Raw genomic sequence first — 20,038 nt, 5'->3', positions numbered from 1 at the left:
AGACCCACTTCCTCTGCAGATGGGAACCGAGAACACTGCGTTTTTGTTTTGTTTTTTTCCGGTACACAGGCCTCTCACTGTTGTGGCCTCTCCCGTGGCGGAGCACAGGCTCCGGACGCGCAGGCTCAGTGGCCACGACTCATGGGCCCAGCCGCTCCGCGGCATGTGGGATCTTCCTGGACCGGGGCACGAACCCATGTCCCCTGCATCGGCAGGCGGACTCTCAACCACTGCGCCACCAGGGAAGCCCCAGCTACTGCAGCTTTTTAATACCGTTGAATGAGTGTCGAAAAAGGGAAACATCTCACTTTAACGTGCCCATGGTTCTCCTGCATCATTGAACGACAGAAGCTGTAGTATTTGCATTTTATGAGGGTGGCATGGGTTAAATTTTGCATTCTGAGGCTAATCTCCCCGCACCCACAGATGAGGGCAATGCCAGCCCGCCCAGCGCCTGCATTGGAAGATGGTTGCCACCTCGTAATGAAGCAGGTGAACGACTGAATGAATGTATAAGTACCTCTGGAGGAATATTTGAGACCCGGAGGATGTGTGATGACCGCATTTGTGGGGACAGGCACAGTGGTGATGGGACCCATCGCCGTGGTCCCAAATGCCCACAGGGGGAGGGAGCGTTGCAGGCTGTTTTAGGACTGAACTCAAGAAACCATTTTAAAATCCATCTTGTGGTGAGAGCTTGGGTTTGTGGTCCAAGAAGTTTAGAGCCTCAGCAGTAAGCCTCCCCCGCCCTTCACTTAATTAATACTGGGTTTAAGAGCTCGAGAGGCAGGAGGTCCACTTGACAGGCGGCAAATTCTCTGTCACTTTGTGCCTCACTCCTAAAAGCCACCAAGCTATTGGCCTGCAGCAGCCTGGCCAGCAATGGCCCATTGGAGGTTGCTTGCTTCCAGCAGAATTCCTCGGGCAAGAGCCCTTCTCTCTCCCTGCACTTGTCGCCTTGAGCAAACCCCAGGAGCAACTTGTGGAGGCCCCTGGGTAACCTCCTGCAGGGCTGCTGAGCCTGCTGTGTCAGAGAGGCTCCCGTTAACTTGGAGGCCCTTTCACTTTGATAAGTAATTAAAGAAAATCCTCCTCCAGCATTAGTTATTGTCAGCATCGTGGAAGTGATGAGATAAATAATGAAATTCTGACCTCCTTTCCTTCTCCGCTTTTCCTTTCCTTCCACGAAAGAGTTGGGACAAGCGGGTCCCATCACTTTGAGTTTAGTGGGGAAAATGACAGGTAATCGGCTTTTTCTTTGGGACAGCAAACCTCTCCTGAGGGTGTGCGGAGGAAGGGAGCCCAAGGAGGTCCTGGGCGGGGGTCATTCCTGTGTCCCATGAGGTAGAGGGAAGGGAGGCCAAAAGTCTGGGCATGCAGACACCAGGATTGGATTCCTGGGTGTTTCTAATTGCTGGAAAGTTCCCCAACATTACAGCATTATTTGGGTTTTGATATTTCTGTAGTTTTTGACATGATGCCTTGAGTGTCTGAAAGAACCTTGAACTTGAAGCAAGAAAGCTGCCAAGAGAAGCAGATGTGCAGATCCTTTCTCCGAGGATGTGTTTTTGGGGGAGTGCGGCCGCTGAGGCCAGCAGGCTCCCTGTGCCTCGTCCACTCTGCATGTCCTCCTGCCCCGGCTTGCAGGGCGGGCTTGAGGAGCGGGGCCATCCCTCGGGGTCGCCTGGAAGAGGTCTGAGGTGTGTTATCCTTCCAGCCTGGCTGGGGCGGGGAAGTGCGGGGGAACGTTAGGTAACCAGCAAGCCTGGGTCTGGCGCACAGGCCAGAGCTGACGGGGCCCTGGCCACGTCTCCCCGCCTTCCGTGCTTCCCCTGCAGCTGTAGCCACTGAGTGTATGGAGGTGACACCAGGAAGCCTTAGGGAGAGATGGGCCGACACAGTGGCTCCTTCTGCTTACAAAAGTATCATTTCACACTTGTTTTCAGGGATATTTAAGCTTATGTCAAGTACAACTCACATATTTAGGAAGATTTAGGGAAACTCCACATGTAAGTTTCTGCTTTGGAAAGAGGTTATAAATAATGCAATGAACAACTGCAAAGTTCGAGCTGCTTTGGAACGTGAAGGAAGCGTGTGCTCTTCTGTTAGTGCCCTGCCAGCTGCAAGCTTGGTTTCTTAATTGTACTTGCTAGTTGAGACGAAGTGGGGAAAACCTCATCCCCAGGGAGTTATTTCCCTCGAAAGAAAGAAGAGCACAGCTGGGAGACAGGTGAGCTGTCTGACATGTGTGGCTGTGAAAGCTGCGCTGACCAGGGAGGACTTTCTGTTTTGGGTAAGACACTGGGATGGGCTTTGAGAGGCCATCTGACACCCTGTCCGTTCATTCGTACACACCTTTCCTTCAGTGCTGTGGGTGAATATCACATAGACAAGAGTTGACATTCAGCCTTGCCACACTTTTCTGGAGGAACTAATTGTGGAATCCTTGCCTTTGCTCTTCTTCCCTCTTATTTTCAGCCGTGGCCTGAATTGTTTTTCTTTGGGAGTGATGGCAGCTCTCCAGGTAGTTTCCTGCCACGTGGGCCCTGTTTACCTGTCCTCTCTCTCCCACGGTGCAGGTGGTGGCTAGCTCCACTGCTGACTGCAGCAGCAATTACGGCGTATATTAGCAATGAACTTTGTTGTTTTTATCGGGCGTTTTGTATGTGATGTCTTTGGGACTTAAGAACAGCATTCTCTTTTCCAGGTCACGCTCGGGTGGCCTACAGCAGAGCTTCTGAGCCTGCTGGTCAGAGGGACCGATGAGGGTGTGAAAGGGTTCTGGGAACAGCAGGATGAGGCCACACCAATGTAAAATTCATGAAAAATGTGTTTTCCCGTACAAAGGTTTTCTTTACTCCTCCCCCATCACACACTCATCGATGGTGCATAGAGAGGAGATAGGCTTAATTTATGGCATTGAGCCCCCAGGGGGCCAGGAGTGCCCCCTGGGCTGAGGCCACAGTCACTGGGGGAGCCAGGGCCGACAGCTGCTCAGCTGTGCGGTCTGGAGTTTCGGATTTGCCGGTAGTTGCCTGCAGGCCCTGGAGGAAAGCCCCGGAGATAAGCAAAGGGCCTGTGCTGTCCCCGGTGGCCATGCTGACCTGCCTGGGTGCTTGGTGGTGGGCTGGGGTCACAGGTGAGGCGCCCCCAGGCTTACGTCCGGCTCATTTATGTCCACCATCAGCCACAGAACTGTACTTATCACAGCTGGAAGGAAGGGACAAGGGTGCTGTCTCCACACTGTCCATATGCTTTACAAAAGTTAGTACATATATGACCCTTGTCACCTGTCCCTCTCTTAGGAGGTGGATGGCGGGGTGACGGGCTTGGCGTGAGATTTTGTTTAAAGGCTGTTCTGATCTCAGTCATGCCGCTAACAAGCCTTATGGTAAACTTTTGCAGTATCACAAAATCCAGAACTTGGACTCAGAAATTGCGCTTGTATTGCATCCTATGAACAAGCACCCAAAATGACTTCAGCTCCGCAAAGTTAGGCAGTATAATTGCTGGAAAGTAGCACTTCATTAATAGAAAATCCCGTGAAATATAAAACAATTTTATATTTTTTCCTTATCAAGGAAGCATGTGAAGGAAGAAGTAAGTTGCATTTTATAATAACATTTGACGTCTTTGATTTACCTAAAACGGGAATCGATATAAAGCAGATTTCTCTAAAGGGCAGATGAGAAGGGCTTTTTTGCACTGGTTCCATGATGGACTGGTCAGGAGGGCAGGCGACCGTGTCTGGATCCCAGGCAGAGGACTGGGCACTCCCTCCCTTCTGTCCCTAACCCCATGTGAGGGCTGGCCCTTGTCTTCTGTCTCCTTTTTCGGGAGCTTGCAGGGAATCAACATTCTTCTGTGGTCATGCCGACACGCCACCTGAAAGAAGCACCTTCTCATACCCCCTCTGGCTGCTGGGCAATGGCGCCGGCCAGGCTGTGTCAGGGCAAGGGGAGGACCCTCCACGGTTGCATCAAAATGTAAAACGGAAACTGACCCTCACCCCCCTCCGTGATGCCTGGTCTGTGTGCTCGTGGGTCCCTTGGATGTCCAGAGAGTGAAGGGCCACCTGAGGTCAGTGTAGAAGGAGTGAACGGCCAGGTGCCCACAGAGTAAACACAGCAGCCGGGCCACAGGCAAGGCTGAGGAAGCGGGTTGTCTGGTGACCAGTGCTGGAGGAGGGGAGACTGCTGTCCGGAGCAGGTGGTGACTCATGGCCCCAACTCAGCGTCTGTGATCCCTTTTCCTGTGCTCATGACCCGGCGGAGGGGGGTGGGGGGTGGCCGGAGAACCCAGAAATCTGCAGTGCGTGGCACTTAGGTGATAAAAAGTAGCTGGACAGGTCACCTGAATATTCTCGTGTCTGCACGTCTGCTGTCGAGATAGAAGATAAAATGGGAAGGCACGTGGAGCCATCTGGTGGCCAGGCTCCTGCAGCCACTGCCCGGCCACGTGGCCTCCCGGGCCCTCCAGGGCTTGCGTCTGGACTCTGTGACTTGGGTGAGGTTTTGTCCTCTTCTGAAAGGGAAGAGCGGTTTGCCACCAGGAAAACTGAAACACTGGGAGGGGCCCCTAAGCTGAAGTGAATGTTCTTTTCTAACATTTTTTTCTAAAAGGATAGATTTCAAGTAGAGTTTTTAAACTTTGGTTTTGAAATTTACTAGAAATGTTCTCTTGTTCAGTTTCCTTTGTATGCAAATTCAGCTGCTTGAGCTAATGGACTGCATCTGAATTGCTGGTGTAAATTCGATATTTTTAAAAATGTAGGCATATTTGACAAATGACATTGTGTAAATTTAAGGCTTACAAGGTTAATTTGTTACATTCACGTATTGTCATACGATTGCCATTGTAACCGTACTTAGCACCTCTGTCACGTTACAGTAATTATCGTTTCTTTTTTAGTGGTTGGAATAATTAAGTTATATCTCTTAGCAAGTTTGATAATTATAATACAATATTTACTACACTGTGCATTGTATCTCTAGGGCATATTTACTACTTACTGTAAGTTTGTACCCTTTAAAAATTCTGTTCTGTCCCCAAAGCCCCTGGCCCCTGGTAACTACCATTTTACTCTCTGCTTTTATATGTTTGGCTGTTTTAGATTCCATATATTATGAGTGATATCATACCACAAGGAGATGTCACCTCACACCTGTTAGAATGCCAGCCCTCAAAAAGTCAAGAGGGCTTCCCTGGTGGCGCAGTGGTTGGGAGTCCGCCTGCCGATGCAGGGGACGCGGGTTTGTGCCCCGGTCCGGGAAGATCCCACATGCCGCGGAGCGGCTGGGCCCGTGAGCCGTGGCCACTGAGCCTGCGCGTCCGGAGCCTGTGCTCCACAATGGGAGAGGCCACAGCAGTGAGAGGCCCGCGTACTGCAAAAAAAAAAAAAAAGACAAGAAAAAACAAGTGGTTACGAGAACATGGAGAAAAGAGAGCCTTTGTGCACTCTTGGTGAGAATGTAAATTGGTGCAGCAACTATGGAAAACAGCACGGAGGTTCCTTAAAACATTAAAAATAGAACTACCACATGACCCAGCAACTCCACTCTGGGTATATATCCGAAAGAAATGAAAACAGGCTCTTGAAGAGATACCTGTACTCCTGTGTGTATTGTATGTGGCCTTATTCACAATAGCCAAGATACGGAAACAACTCAAGTGTCCCTCAGTGGATGGATGGATAAAGAAAATATGTGTGTGTGTGTGTGTGTATACACACGCACACAGTGGAGTATTACTGAGCCATAAAATATAATGAAATTCTGCCATTTGTGACAACATGGATGGACCTTGGGGACATTATGCTGAGTGAAATAAGCCAGAGAGAGAAAACCAGAATTTTTTTAACCTAAGTAGGCTGAGCCTGACTAGCCTTCAGTCCTAGGGAGCAGGGGGTGGTCCCTGGTCCTCCTAGGGGGGTGGACTGCGGTGGGCTGGCTGGAGGGTATAGAGGACGCTGTGCCGGCCGCACAGCCTGGTGATTCAGTGAATGCTTCCTTCCTGTGCCTACGCGGCTCTGTGTAGTCATTAGAGATGCACAGAGATGTTGGATATGGTAGGGTTTGGCTCTGCTCCGGAGTCACACACTCTGGGTGGTGGCAGAGGCCGAGGCCAGGCAGCATCTGAGAGCTTGGCAGGTGTGTGCCCGCTTGGGGTCACAGCTGCCACCTTGTGCTGCGGGAGGAACCAGTGAGGCAATGCTTCCAGGGTACAATCTTCTCTCTAGGCCGCCAGGCACCCACGCAGGGTGCGGGGCCGTCAGCATGACGCGCAAGGCTGTGTGTGGTGTTCAGAGAGAAGGCAGGTCTCCCGGCACACGGCAGACGAGCACTCTGCTGCTGAGATGGGCCTTGAGGAGGGAGGGCACAGAGAAGCCAGAAGACGGGAGGGCAGTGCAGCTCAGGGGGGCTCGTGCCCTTTATGGTAGGGGAGGCTCTCACAGTGGGATGTGGCATCCGAAGGCTTCCTGTGGGCTGGGGGTGTGGACTCCAGCCTCCCACTAGGCTTCCTAGTATGAGCAGAAGGCAGGGTGGGTAGGACTGAGAGTTAAGCCGAGTGACCTTCATGCCTTCAGAGGTGTGGTTTGGTTCAGGGAGCATGCCCATGGAACGGCAGGTCTCTTGCTTTCCCGTTCTCTGCGGGGAGACCGTGCCAGCCCCGTGGCCCAGCCCTGCCTGGCTGTGGGTTCCATGGACAGAAGCGATGCCACCTGCACTCGGGGTGCAGAGCGAGAGGCGCCGCGTGTGAGGGCTCATGCTCAGGAAGCACCCTTGGCTGTGCTTCCAGGTCATTGGCCATGTCAGCGTGGAAGGCCCAGAGACGCCCGGTGGGCTGTGGGCTTGGCCATGCTCTGCAGAGCGTGGGCCGAGACCTGGGGTGCATACACCCTCCTTGCTGTGAGCGGTTAGGATGGGTTCTCTCCCGGAAGTGCAGGCGGGTTTCCTCATTGCCCTCCGGCCCCACCTGGGCTCGGGAGCTGTGCAGGAGCCCTGAGCTGGCTGCCCTTCGCAGGTACGTGCAGTTCCTCAGCGGGCTCCTGTCGGGAACGGTGAAGATGAACGCCTCGCCCCTGTTCCTGCATTTCGTCATCCTGCATGGGACCCCCAACTTCGACTCTGGCGGAGGTGGGTGTCTCCCACGGGGTGAGGGTCTCGAGATGCGCCGCCTGGCGCTGGCCCTCAGTTCCGCGTGTTGATAGCCGATTCTGCGTGTCTTTCAGCGTGCCGGCCCTTTCTCAAGCTCTACCAAGCCATGCAGCCTATGTACACGTCGGGGATTTAGTAAGTGTGGCTGCTTTCCTGGAGGCCTCCGGAGGGCCCGGGGGGGAGGGGGCCCGCTCCCGGCTGCTTCTCCCTCTGGAGGGTTGAGTGGGGGAAGCCAGGTGAGCCAAGAGCAGGGGATGGAAGGGGAGCCGTGGGTGCAGTGCCCCCGTCATCCTGCCCAGCAGGTGTCTCGCTGCGGTCACACAGTTGGCTCTGTGAAGGGACATGGACGCTGGGACTTGGGGGAAGGAGAGGGCCCCGCACACCGTGTGGAAGTAAACACATGGGACAGGGCCACGGTGGTCTCCCTTTCTCTCCCCTTCGCAGTTTAGACAAAGGTCAGGCAGACATTTCCAGAATATGTACTAATTCTAGACTTATTTGCTTTGCTTTTTTTGTTTGGAGAAGCATTTTATACACATCAATGGAAAATGAATAAAGGTAAAAAATGTTCTTAGCATTGTGTCATCACTCAGAATGAACTGTTATCACGTGTCCGGACTCCTGTTGGACCCAGGCACCGGTGAAGCTTGGGCAGCCTCACCCTCTGCTTACCACAGAGGCTGCTGGCATCGGCACGCCAGTACCCTACACTGAGCACTCCATCGTGCACGGGCCTGGGGCGGGCCGGCGGGCACTGGCTGTGATGTTGCTATCAGGGCCCTGCCTGGCCCTGTTGGTTTTTCATACGTTCTTTGGACTCATTTTCATAGGAGAGAGTCTGAGGAATTGGATTCCTGGGCCAAGCAGGATATTTTGTTTAATTTCAATTGTGGGGTTGCTTTTCTCAGAACGTATTCTTTCCATTAAATCATGAAATCGCGTAATGATGTACCTTCTCCTTTATTCCAAAGCAACGTCGGCCCAGAAAACCAAAGCAGGATCTATATCGCCATAGAGCCAGCCCAGCTCCTGAAAGGGGACATCATGGTGAGTGTCACGGCCTTGCCTCTGCTGCCAATAATCATACCTGGAAAGGTAAAACCAAGTTCATCTTAAAGCAAGAACATGAAAGCCGCCTCCCACCCTACCCCGGCCCCGAGAAAACTGAGGGAAGAATGGAAAGTAGCCTCTACCTTAAGGCAGTTGGTTAATTTTCTGAGCAAACCTATTTTAATGAAAGGAACAGAACAAATTGGTAGAGCCGCTTGCTGTGTGCACCCTTGAAATTACAGTCCTAGCTCAGCCACTGCGCTTCCCAGGGTTCCAGTTACCTGAGCACAGTGTGGAGTCTTAACGTGACCTAGGCCTTCCGGGGCTGGGCACAGACATAAAATGTTTATGTCTCGTTAGTGGCTTAGGTGGGAGATACAGCTAGTGTACTGCAGCTTGGTTTATGACTGAAACAGTGATTTCTCCAGATAGTTTTGATTCTTGGGGCAGAAGCAACACCCTGCTCTGTTCCACCTTCGCCTTTTTTCTATCTTGAATATAAAAAAATGCATGCATCTTAAAAAAGAGAAATTTGTCTGAAATCAGGAAAACCTTTAAGGCACGTGCGTGCTTCCCGCAGGCACAGAAGAGCTCTCCTGTAATCTGTTTGAGGCCCAGGACACCCCGTGACAAGAAGATAAGATGGTTCACAAGTTGGCTTTTTATTGATTTAAGTGGCTCATCCAGTGTTTTTGAGGAGTCTCGTTAACTTTTCCTAATATTTTGGGTTTTCCACCCTTTCTTCGTGGTTGGTGCACTCCCACCTTGCCCCATCCTGCGTTCTCAGGAAGGTTCTCAAAGGTAAAGATCCTGGGCACGTTCACAGCTGACGCCCCCTTGGCGGGCTCCCCAGGGGGTGCCCCTTCCACTCCAGGCCTCAGGGGTCTGTGTCCAGAGAGGCATCTGCAGGCCCAGAAGGTGCATGAGGGGGAATAAGAAGCAGACCAACCGCAAAACGGCTCTGTTTCCAAGTCAGCACGTTGAGCACTTTACAGTCATGGTCTTTCACCCTCCCCGCGACCTTGAGATGGAAGAGCCAGCATCCCGATTCATAGGTGGGAAGGCCGAGGTGCAGGGTGGTTGCTACGTTTCCACGAGCCTGTTTTCTCAGCCACGGTGTTGCGCTGCCCCGATGGAGGAGGGCTTGGGGCTGGGTTCTCCTTCCTGGCTCTGCACAGCAGCTCATGGCCTCCCCATCTCTGTGGTTAGGAGAGAGGGGAGGGACGGGGCAGGGGAGGGACGCCCCTACTCTTGTGCTCCTCTACCCAGCATGCAGCCCTGGCCGAGTCTCCTTGGACCTCCTGGGATTGTTGGGCAAAGGGCTGAGCACTTATTGGGCACCTGTTGTGTGCCGGGCACCAACCAGGGCTTTACCTGGCTGTGACTTTTGTCTGCTCACCAGCTCTGTCCTCTGGGTCCAGTTTTCCTCCTTTAAAAAGGAGGCCAAGAGACCCAGAGCGTCTGCGAGAGGGCGGAGCTGCTGCTGGGACGTGCGCCCAGCTGGGCATTGCCCCTGGTCTGGGAGAGGGCTTGGAGTCGGCATGGCCAGGCTGGGTGCTCCCTGGGGTCCGTGATGAGTAGTTGGCCGAGTCCCTTTGTGATGACCCGAGGGAGGGGCTCCCCCTCCAAGAAAGAGCACCTGATTGCAGGCTGGTGGCTGCAGGGTCTTCCCGAGGCAGCAGGAGGTTGCCAGTCCAGAGGCCGGTGGTGGCGAGTCACCTCATCTGCCCCGGATCCCTGCGCCCCTCCCTCCTCCGTCCTCCTTCCTTCCCTCTTCCTCCTTCCCTCCCTCCCACCGTCTCTTCCCTCCCTCCTTCCTTTCATACTGTTATTTGTCCAGAGGCCCCGTTTTGAGCTTTCGGAACGTCTGAGTTGGGCCCTAGCACAGGAAGGAAGGGAGGGACGCAGGGACGTCTATGTCCTGAAGGAGCCTGGCGGGGGAAGTGGACGTCTTGCAGCCGGGGCATCCAGAGAGCGCCGCAGCGTGGGTCCTGCTGGCTGGGGCCGGCCGGCTGGGGGGTCCAGCCGGAAGCGCCCTCAGAGGTGGGCGTTAGGCCCTGGGCAGGGGGTGCAGCGTCCCCAGGCCTTGAGGATGACCTTGTGGGAATTACTTGTCCTGGGAGGTTGAAGCCAGATCGTGCAGGGCTTGGATTTTGCCGTCTTCTTTTGGGAAGCGTGGTGTTAGCAGAGCTCTTTTCTGTGTCCTGAAAATGCCCTGAATCACCCTTTGAGAGTATTACCCTGGTAGGACTGTGACTTAGAGAGGTAGTGAGAACGTGGGGGAGAAAGCCCTTGGTCTCGAGTGGAAGGAAGGAAGCCCTGCAGCTACATACGAGCGACAGCAGATTGGGAGCCGCAGGCCCAACAGGGGCATCACGCAGCCGGACAGGCCTTGGGTCCCACGCCTGGGCTCCCAGCAGGTCTATGGCTTAAGGGGACTGGGTGGCCTCAGACGGGTCTTGTCCACGTTCGAGCCCCCTTCTGCTGCATGAGGACCGTAGGCGAGCGTCGTGGGGATGAGATGAGCTGGGGCAGCCGGCAGGGGGTGAGGACCTCGCGCTGTGACCGAGGGCCCACTGAGGCTTGGCCTGGGGGTGGCCGCCACCTCCCCGTGCCCCCGGGCGATCGCCTAGCACGCCTCACTGCTGTCCTAGGCCCACGTCGGCACCGCCGCCTGCGAGCAGGGTGCCTACCTGAGCATCACGTGCACCCAGCTTCAGCTGGGATGTGGTCTGAGCAGGCGGGTGGGGTCGTTCTGAGGGGACCCGGGTGGGTGGTTGCCATTTGGCCCTGGGGAGCTGGGAAGCAGGGTTGGGGGAGGAGGTGCTGGCAGACACGCTTGGAGCCCGCGGTGTCCGCCAGCCGGTGCTGTTGTGGGCGCCGGGAGCCGTCCCCCGGCGCGCGGCGAGCTTGTCGAAGCCGGCCCTGCTGCAGCAGGGAGGCACCGACCTGGGAGTTTGGGACGCGGTCGCCTGCACCGTCTGCAGATGAAAGATGGTGCCTCTGGGCACCCATGGCCACGTGAAAGGTGACTGTCGCTGCGTGTGCTCAGCCCATGGCTCTTTTCAGGTATATTGGTAAGTGGCTTCGAGCCAGTGGCCAAATGGGATTCGCCCTTCCCTGTGCCTGCTTTGCTCCTTCTCTACGGGAAGTCCGCAAGTGGGATTATTAGGCCCTGCTCGAAAAGTTTCCCTTCCAGCGGACACTTGTGAGTCTGCTTGGTGCTGAGTGGCACATCCTGAAGCGCCAGCTGCAGGTGAAGCCGTCGGGCCAGCGAGAGTTCAGGGAGCACCTGCCCGAGACCTCTGGAGGCGCGCGAGGCCCGGGTGGGGAGGGTGAAGGGCGGACATCGGTGTGGCTAGGGGGCCGTCGGCCTAGAGCCATCAGAGTGGGTGGACCTCTCCTCCTCGTATAGTGCTGGGAGGGGCCCTCACGGTCCTGGGGGCACAGAGGTGGGGTGCGGCACAGGCCCAAGTGGGAGCAATGGTAAGAAGGCTGGTGTGGGCCTCAGCACATGGGCTGCACCCCCCCCTCGGAGGTTCTGGGGAGGAAGAACTGGCCCCTCTCTGCCTGGCGATCAGGCCCTTCCTCCGCCGTGGGTACCCCTGCCTCTGCCTGCCTGCTTTCCTGTCCAGGTTTTAGCAAAGGATGCTTTACGCCCAACCGCCCCTGCCCTCTCTCCTCCCTCCGGCCGCATCCCAGGGACCGCATCCCCGTGGCCGTCTCTGTGGCACTCCCTGTCACGTGGGCCCTTTCTCTTTGGGGAGCCCCTCTGCCGGTTCCCCTCCGGCTCCTGGCGGGTCTCCGCGCTGCTGTCCTCTGGGCATCCGTCTCCCCCGAGTGCTGGTCCTGTTGGCCCCGTGTCTCTCTCGCTGGGTCCACGCTGCCTCTTCTTCACTTCTGCCTTCGGTCCTCGGGCCTCAGGTTCAGCCCTTGGTGCCCGCCAGCCCCCTGGCCTCCATTCTGCTGCTTTCTAGGACCGTCCCCACCGGTTCCCCAGACTCCGCGTGGGAGCTTCGTCCTGGCGTCCCCTGGCTCCACTTCTCTCGTCAGTCGTGCAGATCCTCTACCCACATGGATCCTGAATCCCTGAGCCCTGGCCCTCACAGCGTGACCCCGTCCGAGCACGGCGTTCCGCAGCCGTGGCCCAGCATCCTCCCTCCGGGGGGAGGAGAGGGTCCAGGCTCCCGTATGTGGCATAGGATCCCCTGGGTGTCCTGCCCCCTCAATCACTTAGCCCTAGAGATCCTGTATTATCTGGTTCTGCACACGGCCCCATGGCCCTTTCCTCTGGGTCTTGCTAATGCCTCCCACCCGTGTCACCCACATCAGGCACGACTGGGGCACATGGCTCTGCCCTCCCTGCGGCCGTGTTTGATGATCTGTCATGGCTGGGTACCTTGTCTGCCTCCCTAGTGGGTGCCCAGCCCTTGAGGCAGGTGGCTGACTTGTCCCAGCCTCTCCAGAGCCAGTAATTGTGCTCCTCAGGGGTGGTGTCTCATGCTTGCTGGGAGCCAGGAGCGGACCCTGTACCCAGTGTGCCATCGTCCCCAGCTTACTGCCCAGAGCCTGCCCCTGAAGCAGGAGTCCCTGGGCAAGGTCACACCCCAGCAAGAACTGCAAGTTGCCTCTTGCGTGAGGGGACAGCCAGATGGATGAGCCCTGAGCGATGCTGCAGGAACCTGAGAGGTCTGGCATTCAGGTGTCCTGTCGCCATGGGGTCTCTTGAGGGGAATGTTTTGTGCCGTGAAGTCACGCTGTCTGTGAATTTTTGCTTCCGTTGGAAAGGCCGGCAAATAGGGATCTCTTCACAGGAAACGCTTAACTTGATAAAACCAGCCCTTTCCTGCACCATGTTCTTAACATGGAGTATTTTCGGACTGAATTATTATTTGATTTATACTTCCTGTGTTTACATTTCATTTTTGTACACTCTGCACTTATTTTTTGCAACGTTATCAGATGGGAGAAGGACGATGTGGGTTACAGCTGGACATGGGTAATTTTCCATCACACAGGGTAATTTTTCCTTGCACCATTCGTGGAATTGATTACCTAGGAGGTTTAGTTTAGCTATTGATCTCTAAGAAGTCTCAGAGTAGCTCTAGCCTCTTGTATTCGTTTCCCAGGGCTGTCATGACAAAGTACCACAGACTGGGTGGCTTAAACAATAGACATTTCTCACTGTCCTGGAGGCTGGAAGTCTGAGATCAAGGTGTCAGAGGGCTGGTACCTCCCGAGTCTTCTCTCCTTGGTATGTAGATGGCTGTCTTCTCCCTGTGTCTTCACATCATCTTCCCTCGTGTGAGTGTGTGTGTGTGTGTGTGTGTGTGTGTGTGTGTGTGCGCTGTGTCTGTGTCCTGATCTCCCCAGTCAGATTGGATTAGGGCCCACCTATATAACCCTACTTTACCTTAACCACCTTTAAGACTTCACCATATGAATTCTGGGGGCACAGAATTCAGCCCATAATACCTGTGTCCATTGAATAAACCCATTCTAGAATAAACCTATTCTAGTAAGGTTAATAGTGAAATCAGGTACCATTGGTTCTCCGGCACCTTAGGCTCTGATTTGTCATTCGTTCTCTCGTTCATTCCCCACAGCGTGTGTCCCGAACAGGTAACATGGTGGATGTGAACGGCAATCACACACAGGTCCTACTTCCAAGAGTTTAGGTTCCAGTTGTTGAGTGAGATGAGCTGGCAGATCACTCTCGTGCAAGTAGAACTTGGTGTGTGCGCGAGTGCACAGAGGCAGGATCTGAAGGTCCACGGGTGGGAGAGAGGATTCCAGTGTGTCCAAGGAGGAGAGTCTCTGAGGCTGTGCTGTCCGGCCTGGAGGACGGGCCCAGGGCATCCCCACACTCAGACCATAATCTCTGGGGGACACATTATACTGCATGATCTGTGGGCTCCTTGGAATCCCAGGGCTGTTGGTTCAACCTGAAAATGACCTCAGGGATCAACACAGGGAAGCAGCTGGGCGGTAGAACATTCCTTGGTGTTGGCTGAGCTTCCTGGGGAGTGGCGTGAGCCGTCTCCCCTCCTGCGGTGCAGGTTGGCTCTGGTTTCCAGAGTCTCCAGTCAGGAGAAGCCCCTGGGCGCAGATGAACTGTGGGAGACCCCTGCACTTCGGTTTGCCCTGTCCTTCAGTTTTAGGGAGTCATCGCTTGGTGCGCACCTCTGCGAATCCAGTGGGCGTTCCTTCAGTGGAGAAAGCTGCAGGTGGGGAATGTTTGAGGGCCTTTTCTGTGTAAAGGTTCGAATGTGTAGGCGGTTTAATTTCTCATCAAGAATTTGGCAACGATTGTGACTTGGACAGAATCCTAAGCATCAGAGAATGTTTTATAGGCTACCCACCCCCCAGCTGCAGAGGGCTCGGCTGGGTTGGCGTCTGCAGAGCCTGCCTCTGCTCTGGAAAGTGGAAGGGAGCTCCCAGGGAAGGTTGACACCTTGGTCACCATCCTGTGAGGCGGAATGTCGTCCTTTGATTTTTTTTCCCTCCTTGATTTTGGTAAATGTCAGCCTCGTACACAGATAAACCTGCCTCTTTCCTCATGAGGGATTCTGCATTGAGACTGGTTCACAGAGGTAACAGGGGTCCAGTTTACAAGAAGTAAGGCCTTGTCAGCTCTTTGGGTTGAGAATGCTATGTGGGAAAGTGGAGGGGGCTCCGTCTGTCATTCCTTCGACTTGGGGGCTGGCGGGAGGGCTGTCACTGGGGGCCACGGTGACACCCACCCGCTGTCCAGCTTTGCCTGAACACTGCCAGCCTGTCCGTGCGCACCGTCCCACTGCACACCTGACCCGCCCGTCTTTGCGATGTGCTTGCACTGAGGGTCAGATTTTCGAGTCCACCCCAGAACTTCTAAAGGGCAGAGCCTCAGGTGTTCAGTAAACATGCTCCTGTCGGGTGGGAGGGCAGAGGCGTTGGAGAGCACAGCCGTGTCATTATGTAACCTCGCTAAGGAATTCGCGTGGGCCGCGGGCCCATCAGGAGCCTGGCTGTGGTCCAGAGCCCTGATGGGCTTGTAAACACTTTCCCAGCCACATGCCTCGTCTTGCTGCCTCTGCTTGTGCAAACCCCGTGGCCACTTACGTTCTGTCCTTGTGGGGCAGGGCTCCGTGACCTGGCTCCAGCGACCCGACTTCTAAACAGAGGGGACCTTTCTCAAGGAGCCATTGCAAACAAACAGCACCTGAGTTTATTGTTTCTTGCTAAGGGCACTTACGTAAGATCAGGGAAGATGAAGGCGTCCACAGGCCCCTCTGGATTTGCTCCCGTGGGGGTCGTTAAAGGACTTCTGTTGTGCCGTATTGTCCTGGGACTTGCTGTGTGTACATCCTTCTCCGTCGCTGTGCCGTGGGTCTCCTGGGCCTGGATCGGGCCTGATCCGTTCTGCATCTCAGCCCAGTGGATCTACTTGTGTTTTCCGTCACAGCCAGGACTGCTGACCTACTAATGGTTTAGGAAGTGAGTTTCAGCCTTGCCACCCTCTGAAATCATTTTCACCTCCAAGTGAAGTGAAATCATGGTTCGTGCTGGCGCTGGATACTGCAGGTGTTTTGACTTAGGTAGGCAGCCGTCAAGCTTATTAAACCTTTAAGCACGTGTGGTTGTAGCATCGTCTTTGAGCGTGCACATTCCTTGATGCCTGTGTAGACAGCCGCCGGGGCCACCAGCAAAGTGGGTTGAAATTGTTTCAAATGCAGATGCTCTAAAATCCAAAGGCAGAGGATTTATGTGCTCTAGAAACTCTCTGGGGAGACCTGGAGGGATGAAGGGGGTGTTACAGACCTCAGTCTCTAATTGGTGCAAAATGTGACCAATACTTCATACCTTAAAAGGCGCACGCTGGGCACTACTGTCAAGCAAAATGCTGACGGTTCTTTCCATGGAGCGCTAGGAGCCTGATTCTGGCCTCTTGTCACTGATGCTACGAAGATTTATTGGTGCGGATGAGGCATTGTTGCTGGCTCTGCAGGGGGTGCCAGAGGCCCCCGGGGCGGGGCTCCTGCTGGGTGGGTCCGTCTCCTTTCCAGCTGGAGCCGCCAGGACCCCATGTGACTGAGACGTCTGCGCTTTTCTGTGCCTTCAGGAGACAGTGGGGGTCATTCTTGAGGTGGCCAGGAGGACTGGAGGGGATGGCGGGTACCATCCTGAGCAGTGGGAAGAGAAGTCCACGGTGAAACAACGGGCGGGAGTATGGGAGGCTCAGGTCTCCACCAGCGAGGGTTGTCAGGAGGCCCCGGAAGCCCCTCGGTGAGGGCACGTGTGCGCAGAGGGCGGCTGCTCTGTGGCAGTGGGATACCCCTGTGTTCCTTCCACCCTGAACCCTTGTCGTGTGAAAAACTGGGAGTCTTTAGACAGTAGAGTCACGCTGGGCCTGGGGAGGTGCCTGTGCCCCAGAATGATTGGGAGCTAGCAGCCTAGGGAGGGTGAACCCGTTTGCTGTCCCTCCCGTGCCCCAGGGCGTGTGGTGACCTCTGCCTTCCCCTGCCCGGTGCCTGGAGTGGGCTGGGATTCGTGTGTGCACGCGCGTGTGCACGGGCACGCGCGTGTGTGTCTGCTGTGATGAGTGATGGTGAGACCAGAGGAGGGGAGCCCACAGAACGTCTTGGGTTCTGGGGAAGGTGGGAGCCGGGCCCGGGGGCTCTTGGTTGGCATGAGCTGCCGTCAAGAGCTGCCTGCAGGTTGAACCCTTTAACTCAGAGCAGGAGAAGGTGTCCCTGAAAGGGAGCTGTCGTTGGGCCTTCTGCGCTGCCCGAGGCTGCATATGCCTCTTTACCCAGCGCCTGCGACGCCCCCGTGTCCACCTGGTGCCAGCTTGGGGGAGCTGCCAGCTCTGTGTAGCGTGACCCTGTGGGCTGGCCTGGGGCTGCTTCCCTCAGTGGATGTCAGCTTCTGGAGGCCTTGTTGGGTTATTTTCAGCCTCAGTCCCCCTCAGTATCGATAAAGATTTAAGGGCCAGACTGGTGTGCGCCTGAAACTCTCTTTCCGTTTCTCCAGTCTTCTCCCCTTTTCCCTCGTACTTCCAAGGTACCAGTGGAAAAAGGCAAACGGAGAGGGGGGGTCCATCACCCCACAGAGATGGGCACGTCCTCTGCGTGGGAGTCTCCACCGCAGCACGTGTGGGACCTCTGCTGAGCGGTCAGCGCGGTCAGTGTGGGGCGAGGGCCTTGGAGGGGTGAGGATGCAGGTAGCACACTCTGGAAGGAAGGCTGAGAGGACAGCCTTTGAGGGGGCCCTGCTGAGGATCCAGACCCCAGGCGGTGCGGGAGAGGACTTGCGGCCGGCGATCCATTTGCTGTTGGAAAGCAAATTGAAGGCTTCATGTTTCTGCAGAAGTCTCGTTGGCCGGTTCCCTGGCCAGGGGCCGGGGGCCAGGCCTGAGTCTCGATCCCCACTGGCCGCATGTGCACAGGCCGCCTGGCACCTCCCGCTTCGTCAGTGCTCAGCTCGTTTGTGTCAACGTGAAACACTCCCCTGACGGTCTGTTTACATTTTTTATCAGACTGTCTCCTTGTAGAGAGCACAAAGGTAGACGACCTCTGGGTCTACCCTAAGGGGCACGGTTCCTGACACGCTGGCCGCGGCTCCTTGGGCCTTTATTTTTTCTCTCGAGTGGTGGTTTCACTGGTGAGAGTTATAGACCGGTCACCTGCGACATCCTCCCGCATCGCTGGTCTGGACGGTCAGTGAGCTTGCACAGAATCGTTGAAGCCCAGCTTTTTCCAAGCAGAGTCTCTCTTGTGAGCATGGCTGCCTCTGAGATCCCTGCACCTCCAGACTCCCCTCCTCCCGGGCATGCTCAGTGCATGAGTGGCCACCTCTGCTGAGTGTCTGAGGGCAAGATCCAGCCTGCTTCTGGTCTTGGACCCCTGGGGACACTGGAAAGGAGCCCTGCCCTGCCATGGGAGGGAGGAAGGGTCCCCTCTCCTGCAGCACGCCACCCCGCCATGACCTTCGAGCCCTCCTCGTGGCCAGCGCCGTCCACAGACCCCTCAGGCAGGGGCAGGGAGGCCCCCGTGTAAAGGTGGGAAACGACGCCAGGGCCCCTCCCCTGCCCACCCTTCCCTGCCGCGTGCCAGGAAGGGGTGCTTCCACCCTCCATAGCAGCACAGTCACTCCAGGGGCCTGAGTTGCTCCCAGGGACCTAGGGCCACGGAGCCACAGCCTGAGTTCAAATCACATCCCTGGTGATTCTGGAGACTGGTCTCAAGTGGCCATTCAGGATGTCTGGACAACCCAGCAGTGGAATTTCAATTCCAAGGCCTCTCTCCCTTTCCCCTTCCCTTCCTCTCCCTTCTCCCCATCTCTCTCTCTCTCTCTCTCTGAATCATAACACGCAACATAAATATTGAGTGTAGTCCAGAAAGTGGTGACCGCCTCCTTCTTTCATGAGAACAGAAAGGCTTTAAGGTGAAACATGGACAGTTTAGATGAAACGAGGAGGAAGAGGCCACGGAATTTCATTCCTCAGCTGTCTTCCAAAGTAGAGGTGTGGGCCGTCTGAGGACTGAGGACTGTGGGATTCCTGTCCTGTTGGAACAGCACAGGTGTCCTCCGGAAGGACCAAAGCCGCGGTGACGTTTGCAGCCCGTCTCCTGGGTTGGGAGCTGCTGGTGGCTGCGCGCACGCCCAGCCCCTCCTGGAAGGGAGCGGCCTGTGTACCCCCCGGCAAGCGCCCTCCGCGGGCATGGGCTCCCCTGAGGACACACCCTCTTTACCCCAGGTCAAGTGCTACCACAAGAAGTACCGCTCGGCCACCCGAGACGTCATTTTCCGCCTGCAGTTTCACACCGGGGCTGTTCAGGGCTATGGACTTGTGTTTGCAAAGGAGGATTTGGACAACGCCAGCAAAGGTGAGGTCCCTGCCCCGAGTCCAGACTGGGGGTGTGGGGAGTGGACGCTCGGCGGGCGACCCCCGGCGGCCTCATGTGTTTCTTTCACTGCTCTCCCCCGCTCCACCCGTAAGTCAGCCTGTTGACAAAATCATTACCAGTCTCACAAAAGACTGGCAACTGACCCAACAAAGAAAAATTTCTAGAGAAACGGTGAAACTACTGATACGTCCTCTGTCATTGGTGCGCTGTTGGAGGTTTGGGAAGGGTGTTGTCCTGGTTGGAATATGAGGACAAAATTCATCCACCCTTTCCCATCTCATTGTCTCCAAATTTGTTGACATAAGATTTCTTTTTTAGATGACCGTTTTCCTGATAATGGGAAGATTGAGTTAGTCTTCTCAGCCACTCCTGAGAAGATTCAAGGTGGGTAGAATGCAGAATGCTGCAACCAGGGGGCAGGATGCTGACCTGGTTGGGTGATGCATATGCTGGGGCCTCTGTCTGGCTTCCCACCTCTGCACATAATTGGAAATATAACATATTTTAAAAAATAGTAGGATATTAGACAGTGGGAGGGCATTGCCTTAGAGACAGTAGGGCCCAGGTGGGTCAATAAGACCCCAGAGATGGTGTGACTCACCCAAGGAAGGGCCCAACCTTAGGACTGGGGCTGTGTCTTGATGCCCTGTTTACGTCTCCCTCAACAAACAGCTACATGTTTTTAAAGACGATTAGAAATATAGTAGACTGCAAATATTTATGAGCAAAACAGACTCTCTCCTTTCTTCTAAGAATACATTTAAAGAGAAATCAGTCCCTTTATCGTGGAGGCAGATGGTTCATTTCCATCACCAAGATCCATACTTGTGAAAGTTTTAATTCAGTTTTTAATAGCTGTGGAAAAGAAGCACCCTACTTCTGTGCCCAGTGCCATAGATTTAGGCATGAACTATTAAATGCAAGGCTGTGGGGTAAGAACCC

The 20,038-nt window shown here is 55.2% G+C and overlaps 1 protein-coding gene across 7 annotated transcripts in view; it reads left to right on the top strand.

Moving 5' to 3' along the window:
- TNS3 (tensin 3) overlaps nucleotides 1-20,038 on the top strand; it is a 226,005-nt gene that overhangs the window by 111,950 nt on the left and 94,017 nt on the right. For all 7 annotated transcript variants that reach the window (XM_089917889.1, XM_089917887.1, XM_089917886.1 and 4 more), the window contains 5 exons: nucleotides 7,024-7,136; nucleotides 7,232-7,292; nucleotides 8,129-8,204; nucleotides 18,946-19,075; nucleotides 19,415-19,480. In XM_089917889.1, coding sequence (XP_089774015.1) covers nucleotides 7,024-7,136; nucleotides 7,232-7,292; nucleotides 8,129-8,204; nucleotides 18,946-19,075; nucleotides 19,415-19,480 — 446 coding nt within the window. The remainder of the gene's footprint in view (nucleotides 1-7,023; nucleotides 7,137-7,231; nucleotides 7,293-8,128; nucleotides 8,205-18,945; nucleotides 19,076-19,414; nucleotides 19,481-20,038) is intronic.

The sequence above is a fragment of the Delphinapterus leucas genome, chromosome 9 (assembly GCF_059928025.1).
Source record: "Delphinapterus leucas isolate spDelLeu-1000000601 "Yukka" chromosome 9, BTC_Dleu_Yukka2, whole genome shotgun sequence".
Lineage (NCBI taxonomy): Eukaryota > Metazoa > Chordata > Mammalia > Artiodactyla > Monodontidae > Delphinapterus > Delphinapterus leucas.
Note: the sequence above shows the minus strand (reverse complement) of the source record. Positions and strands in the feature narration are given on the sequence as shown.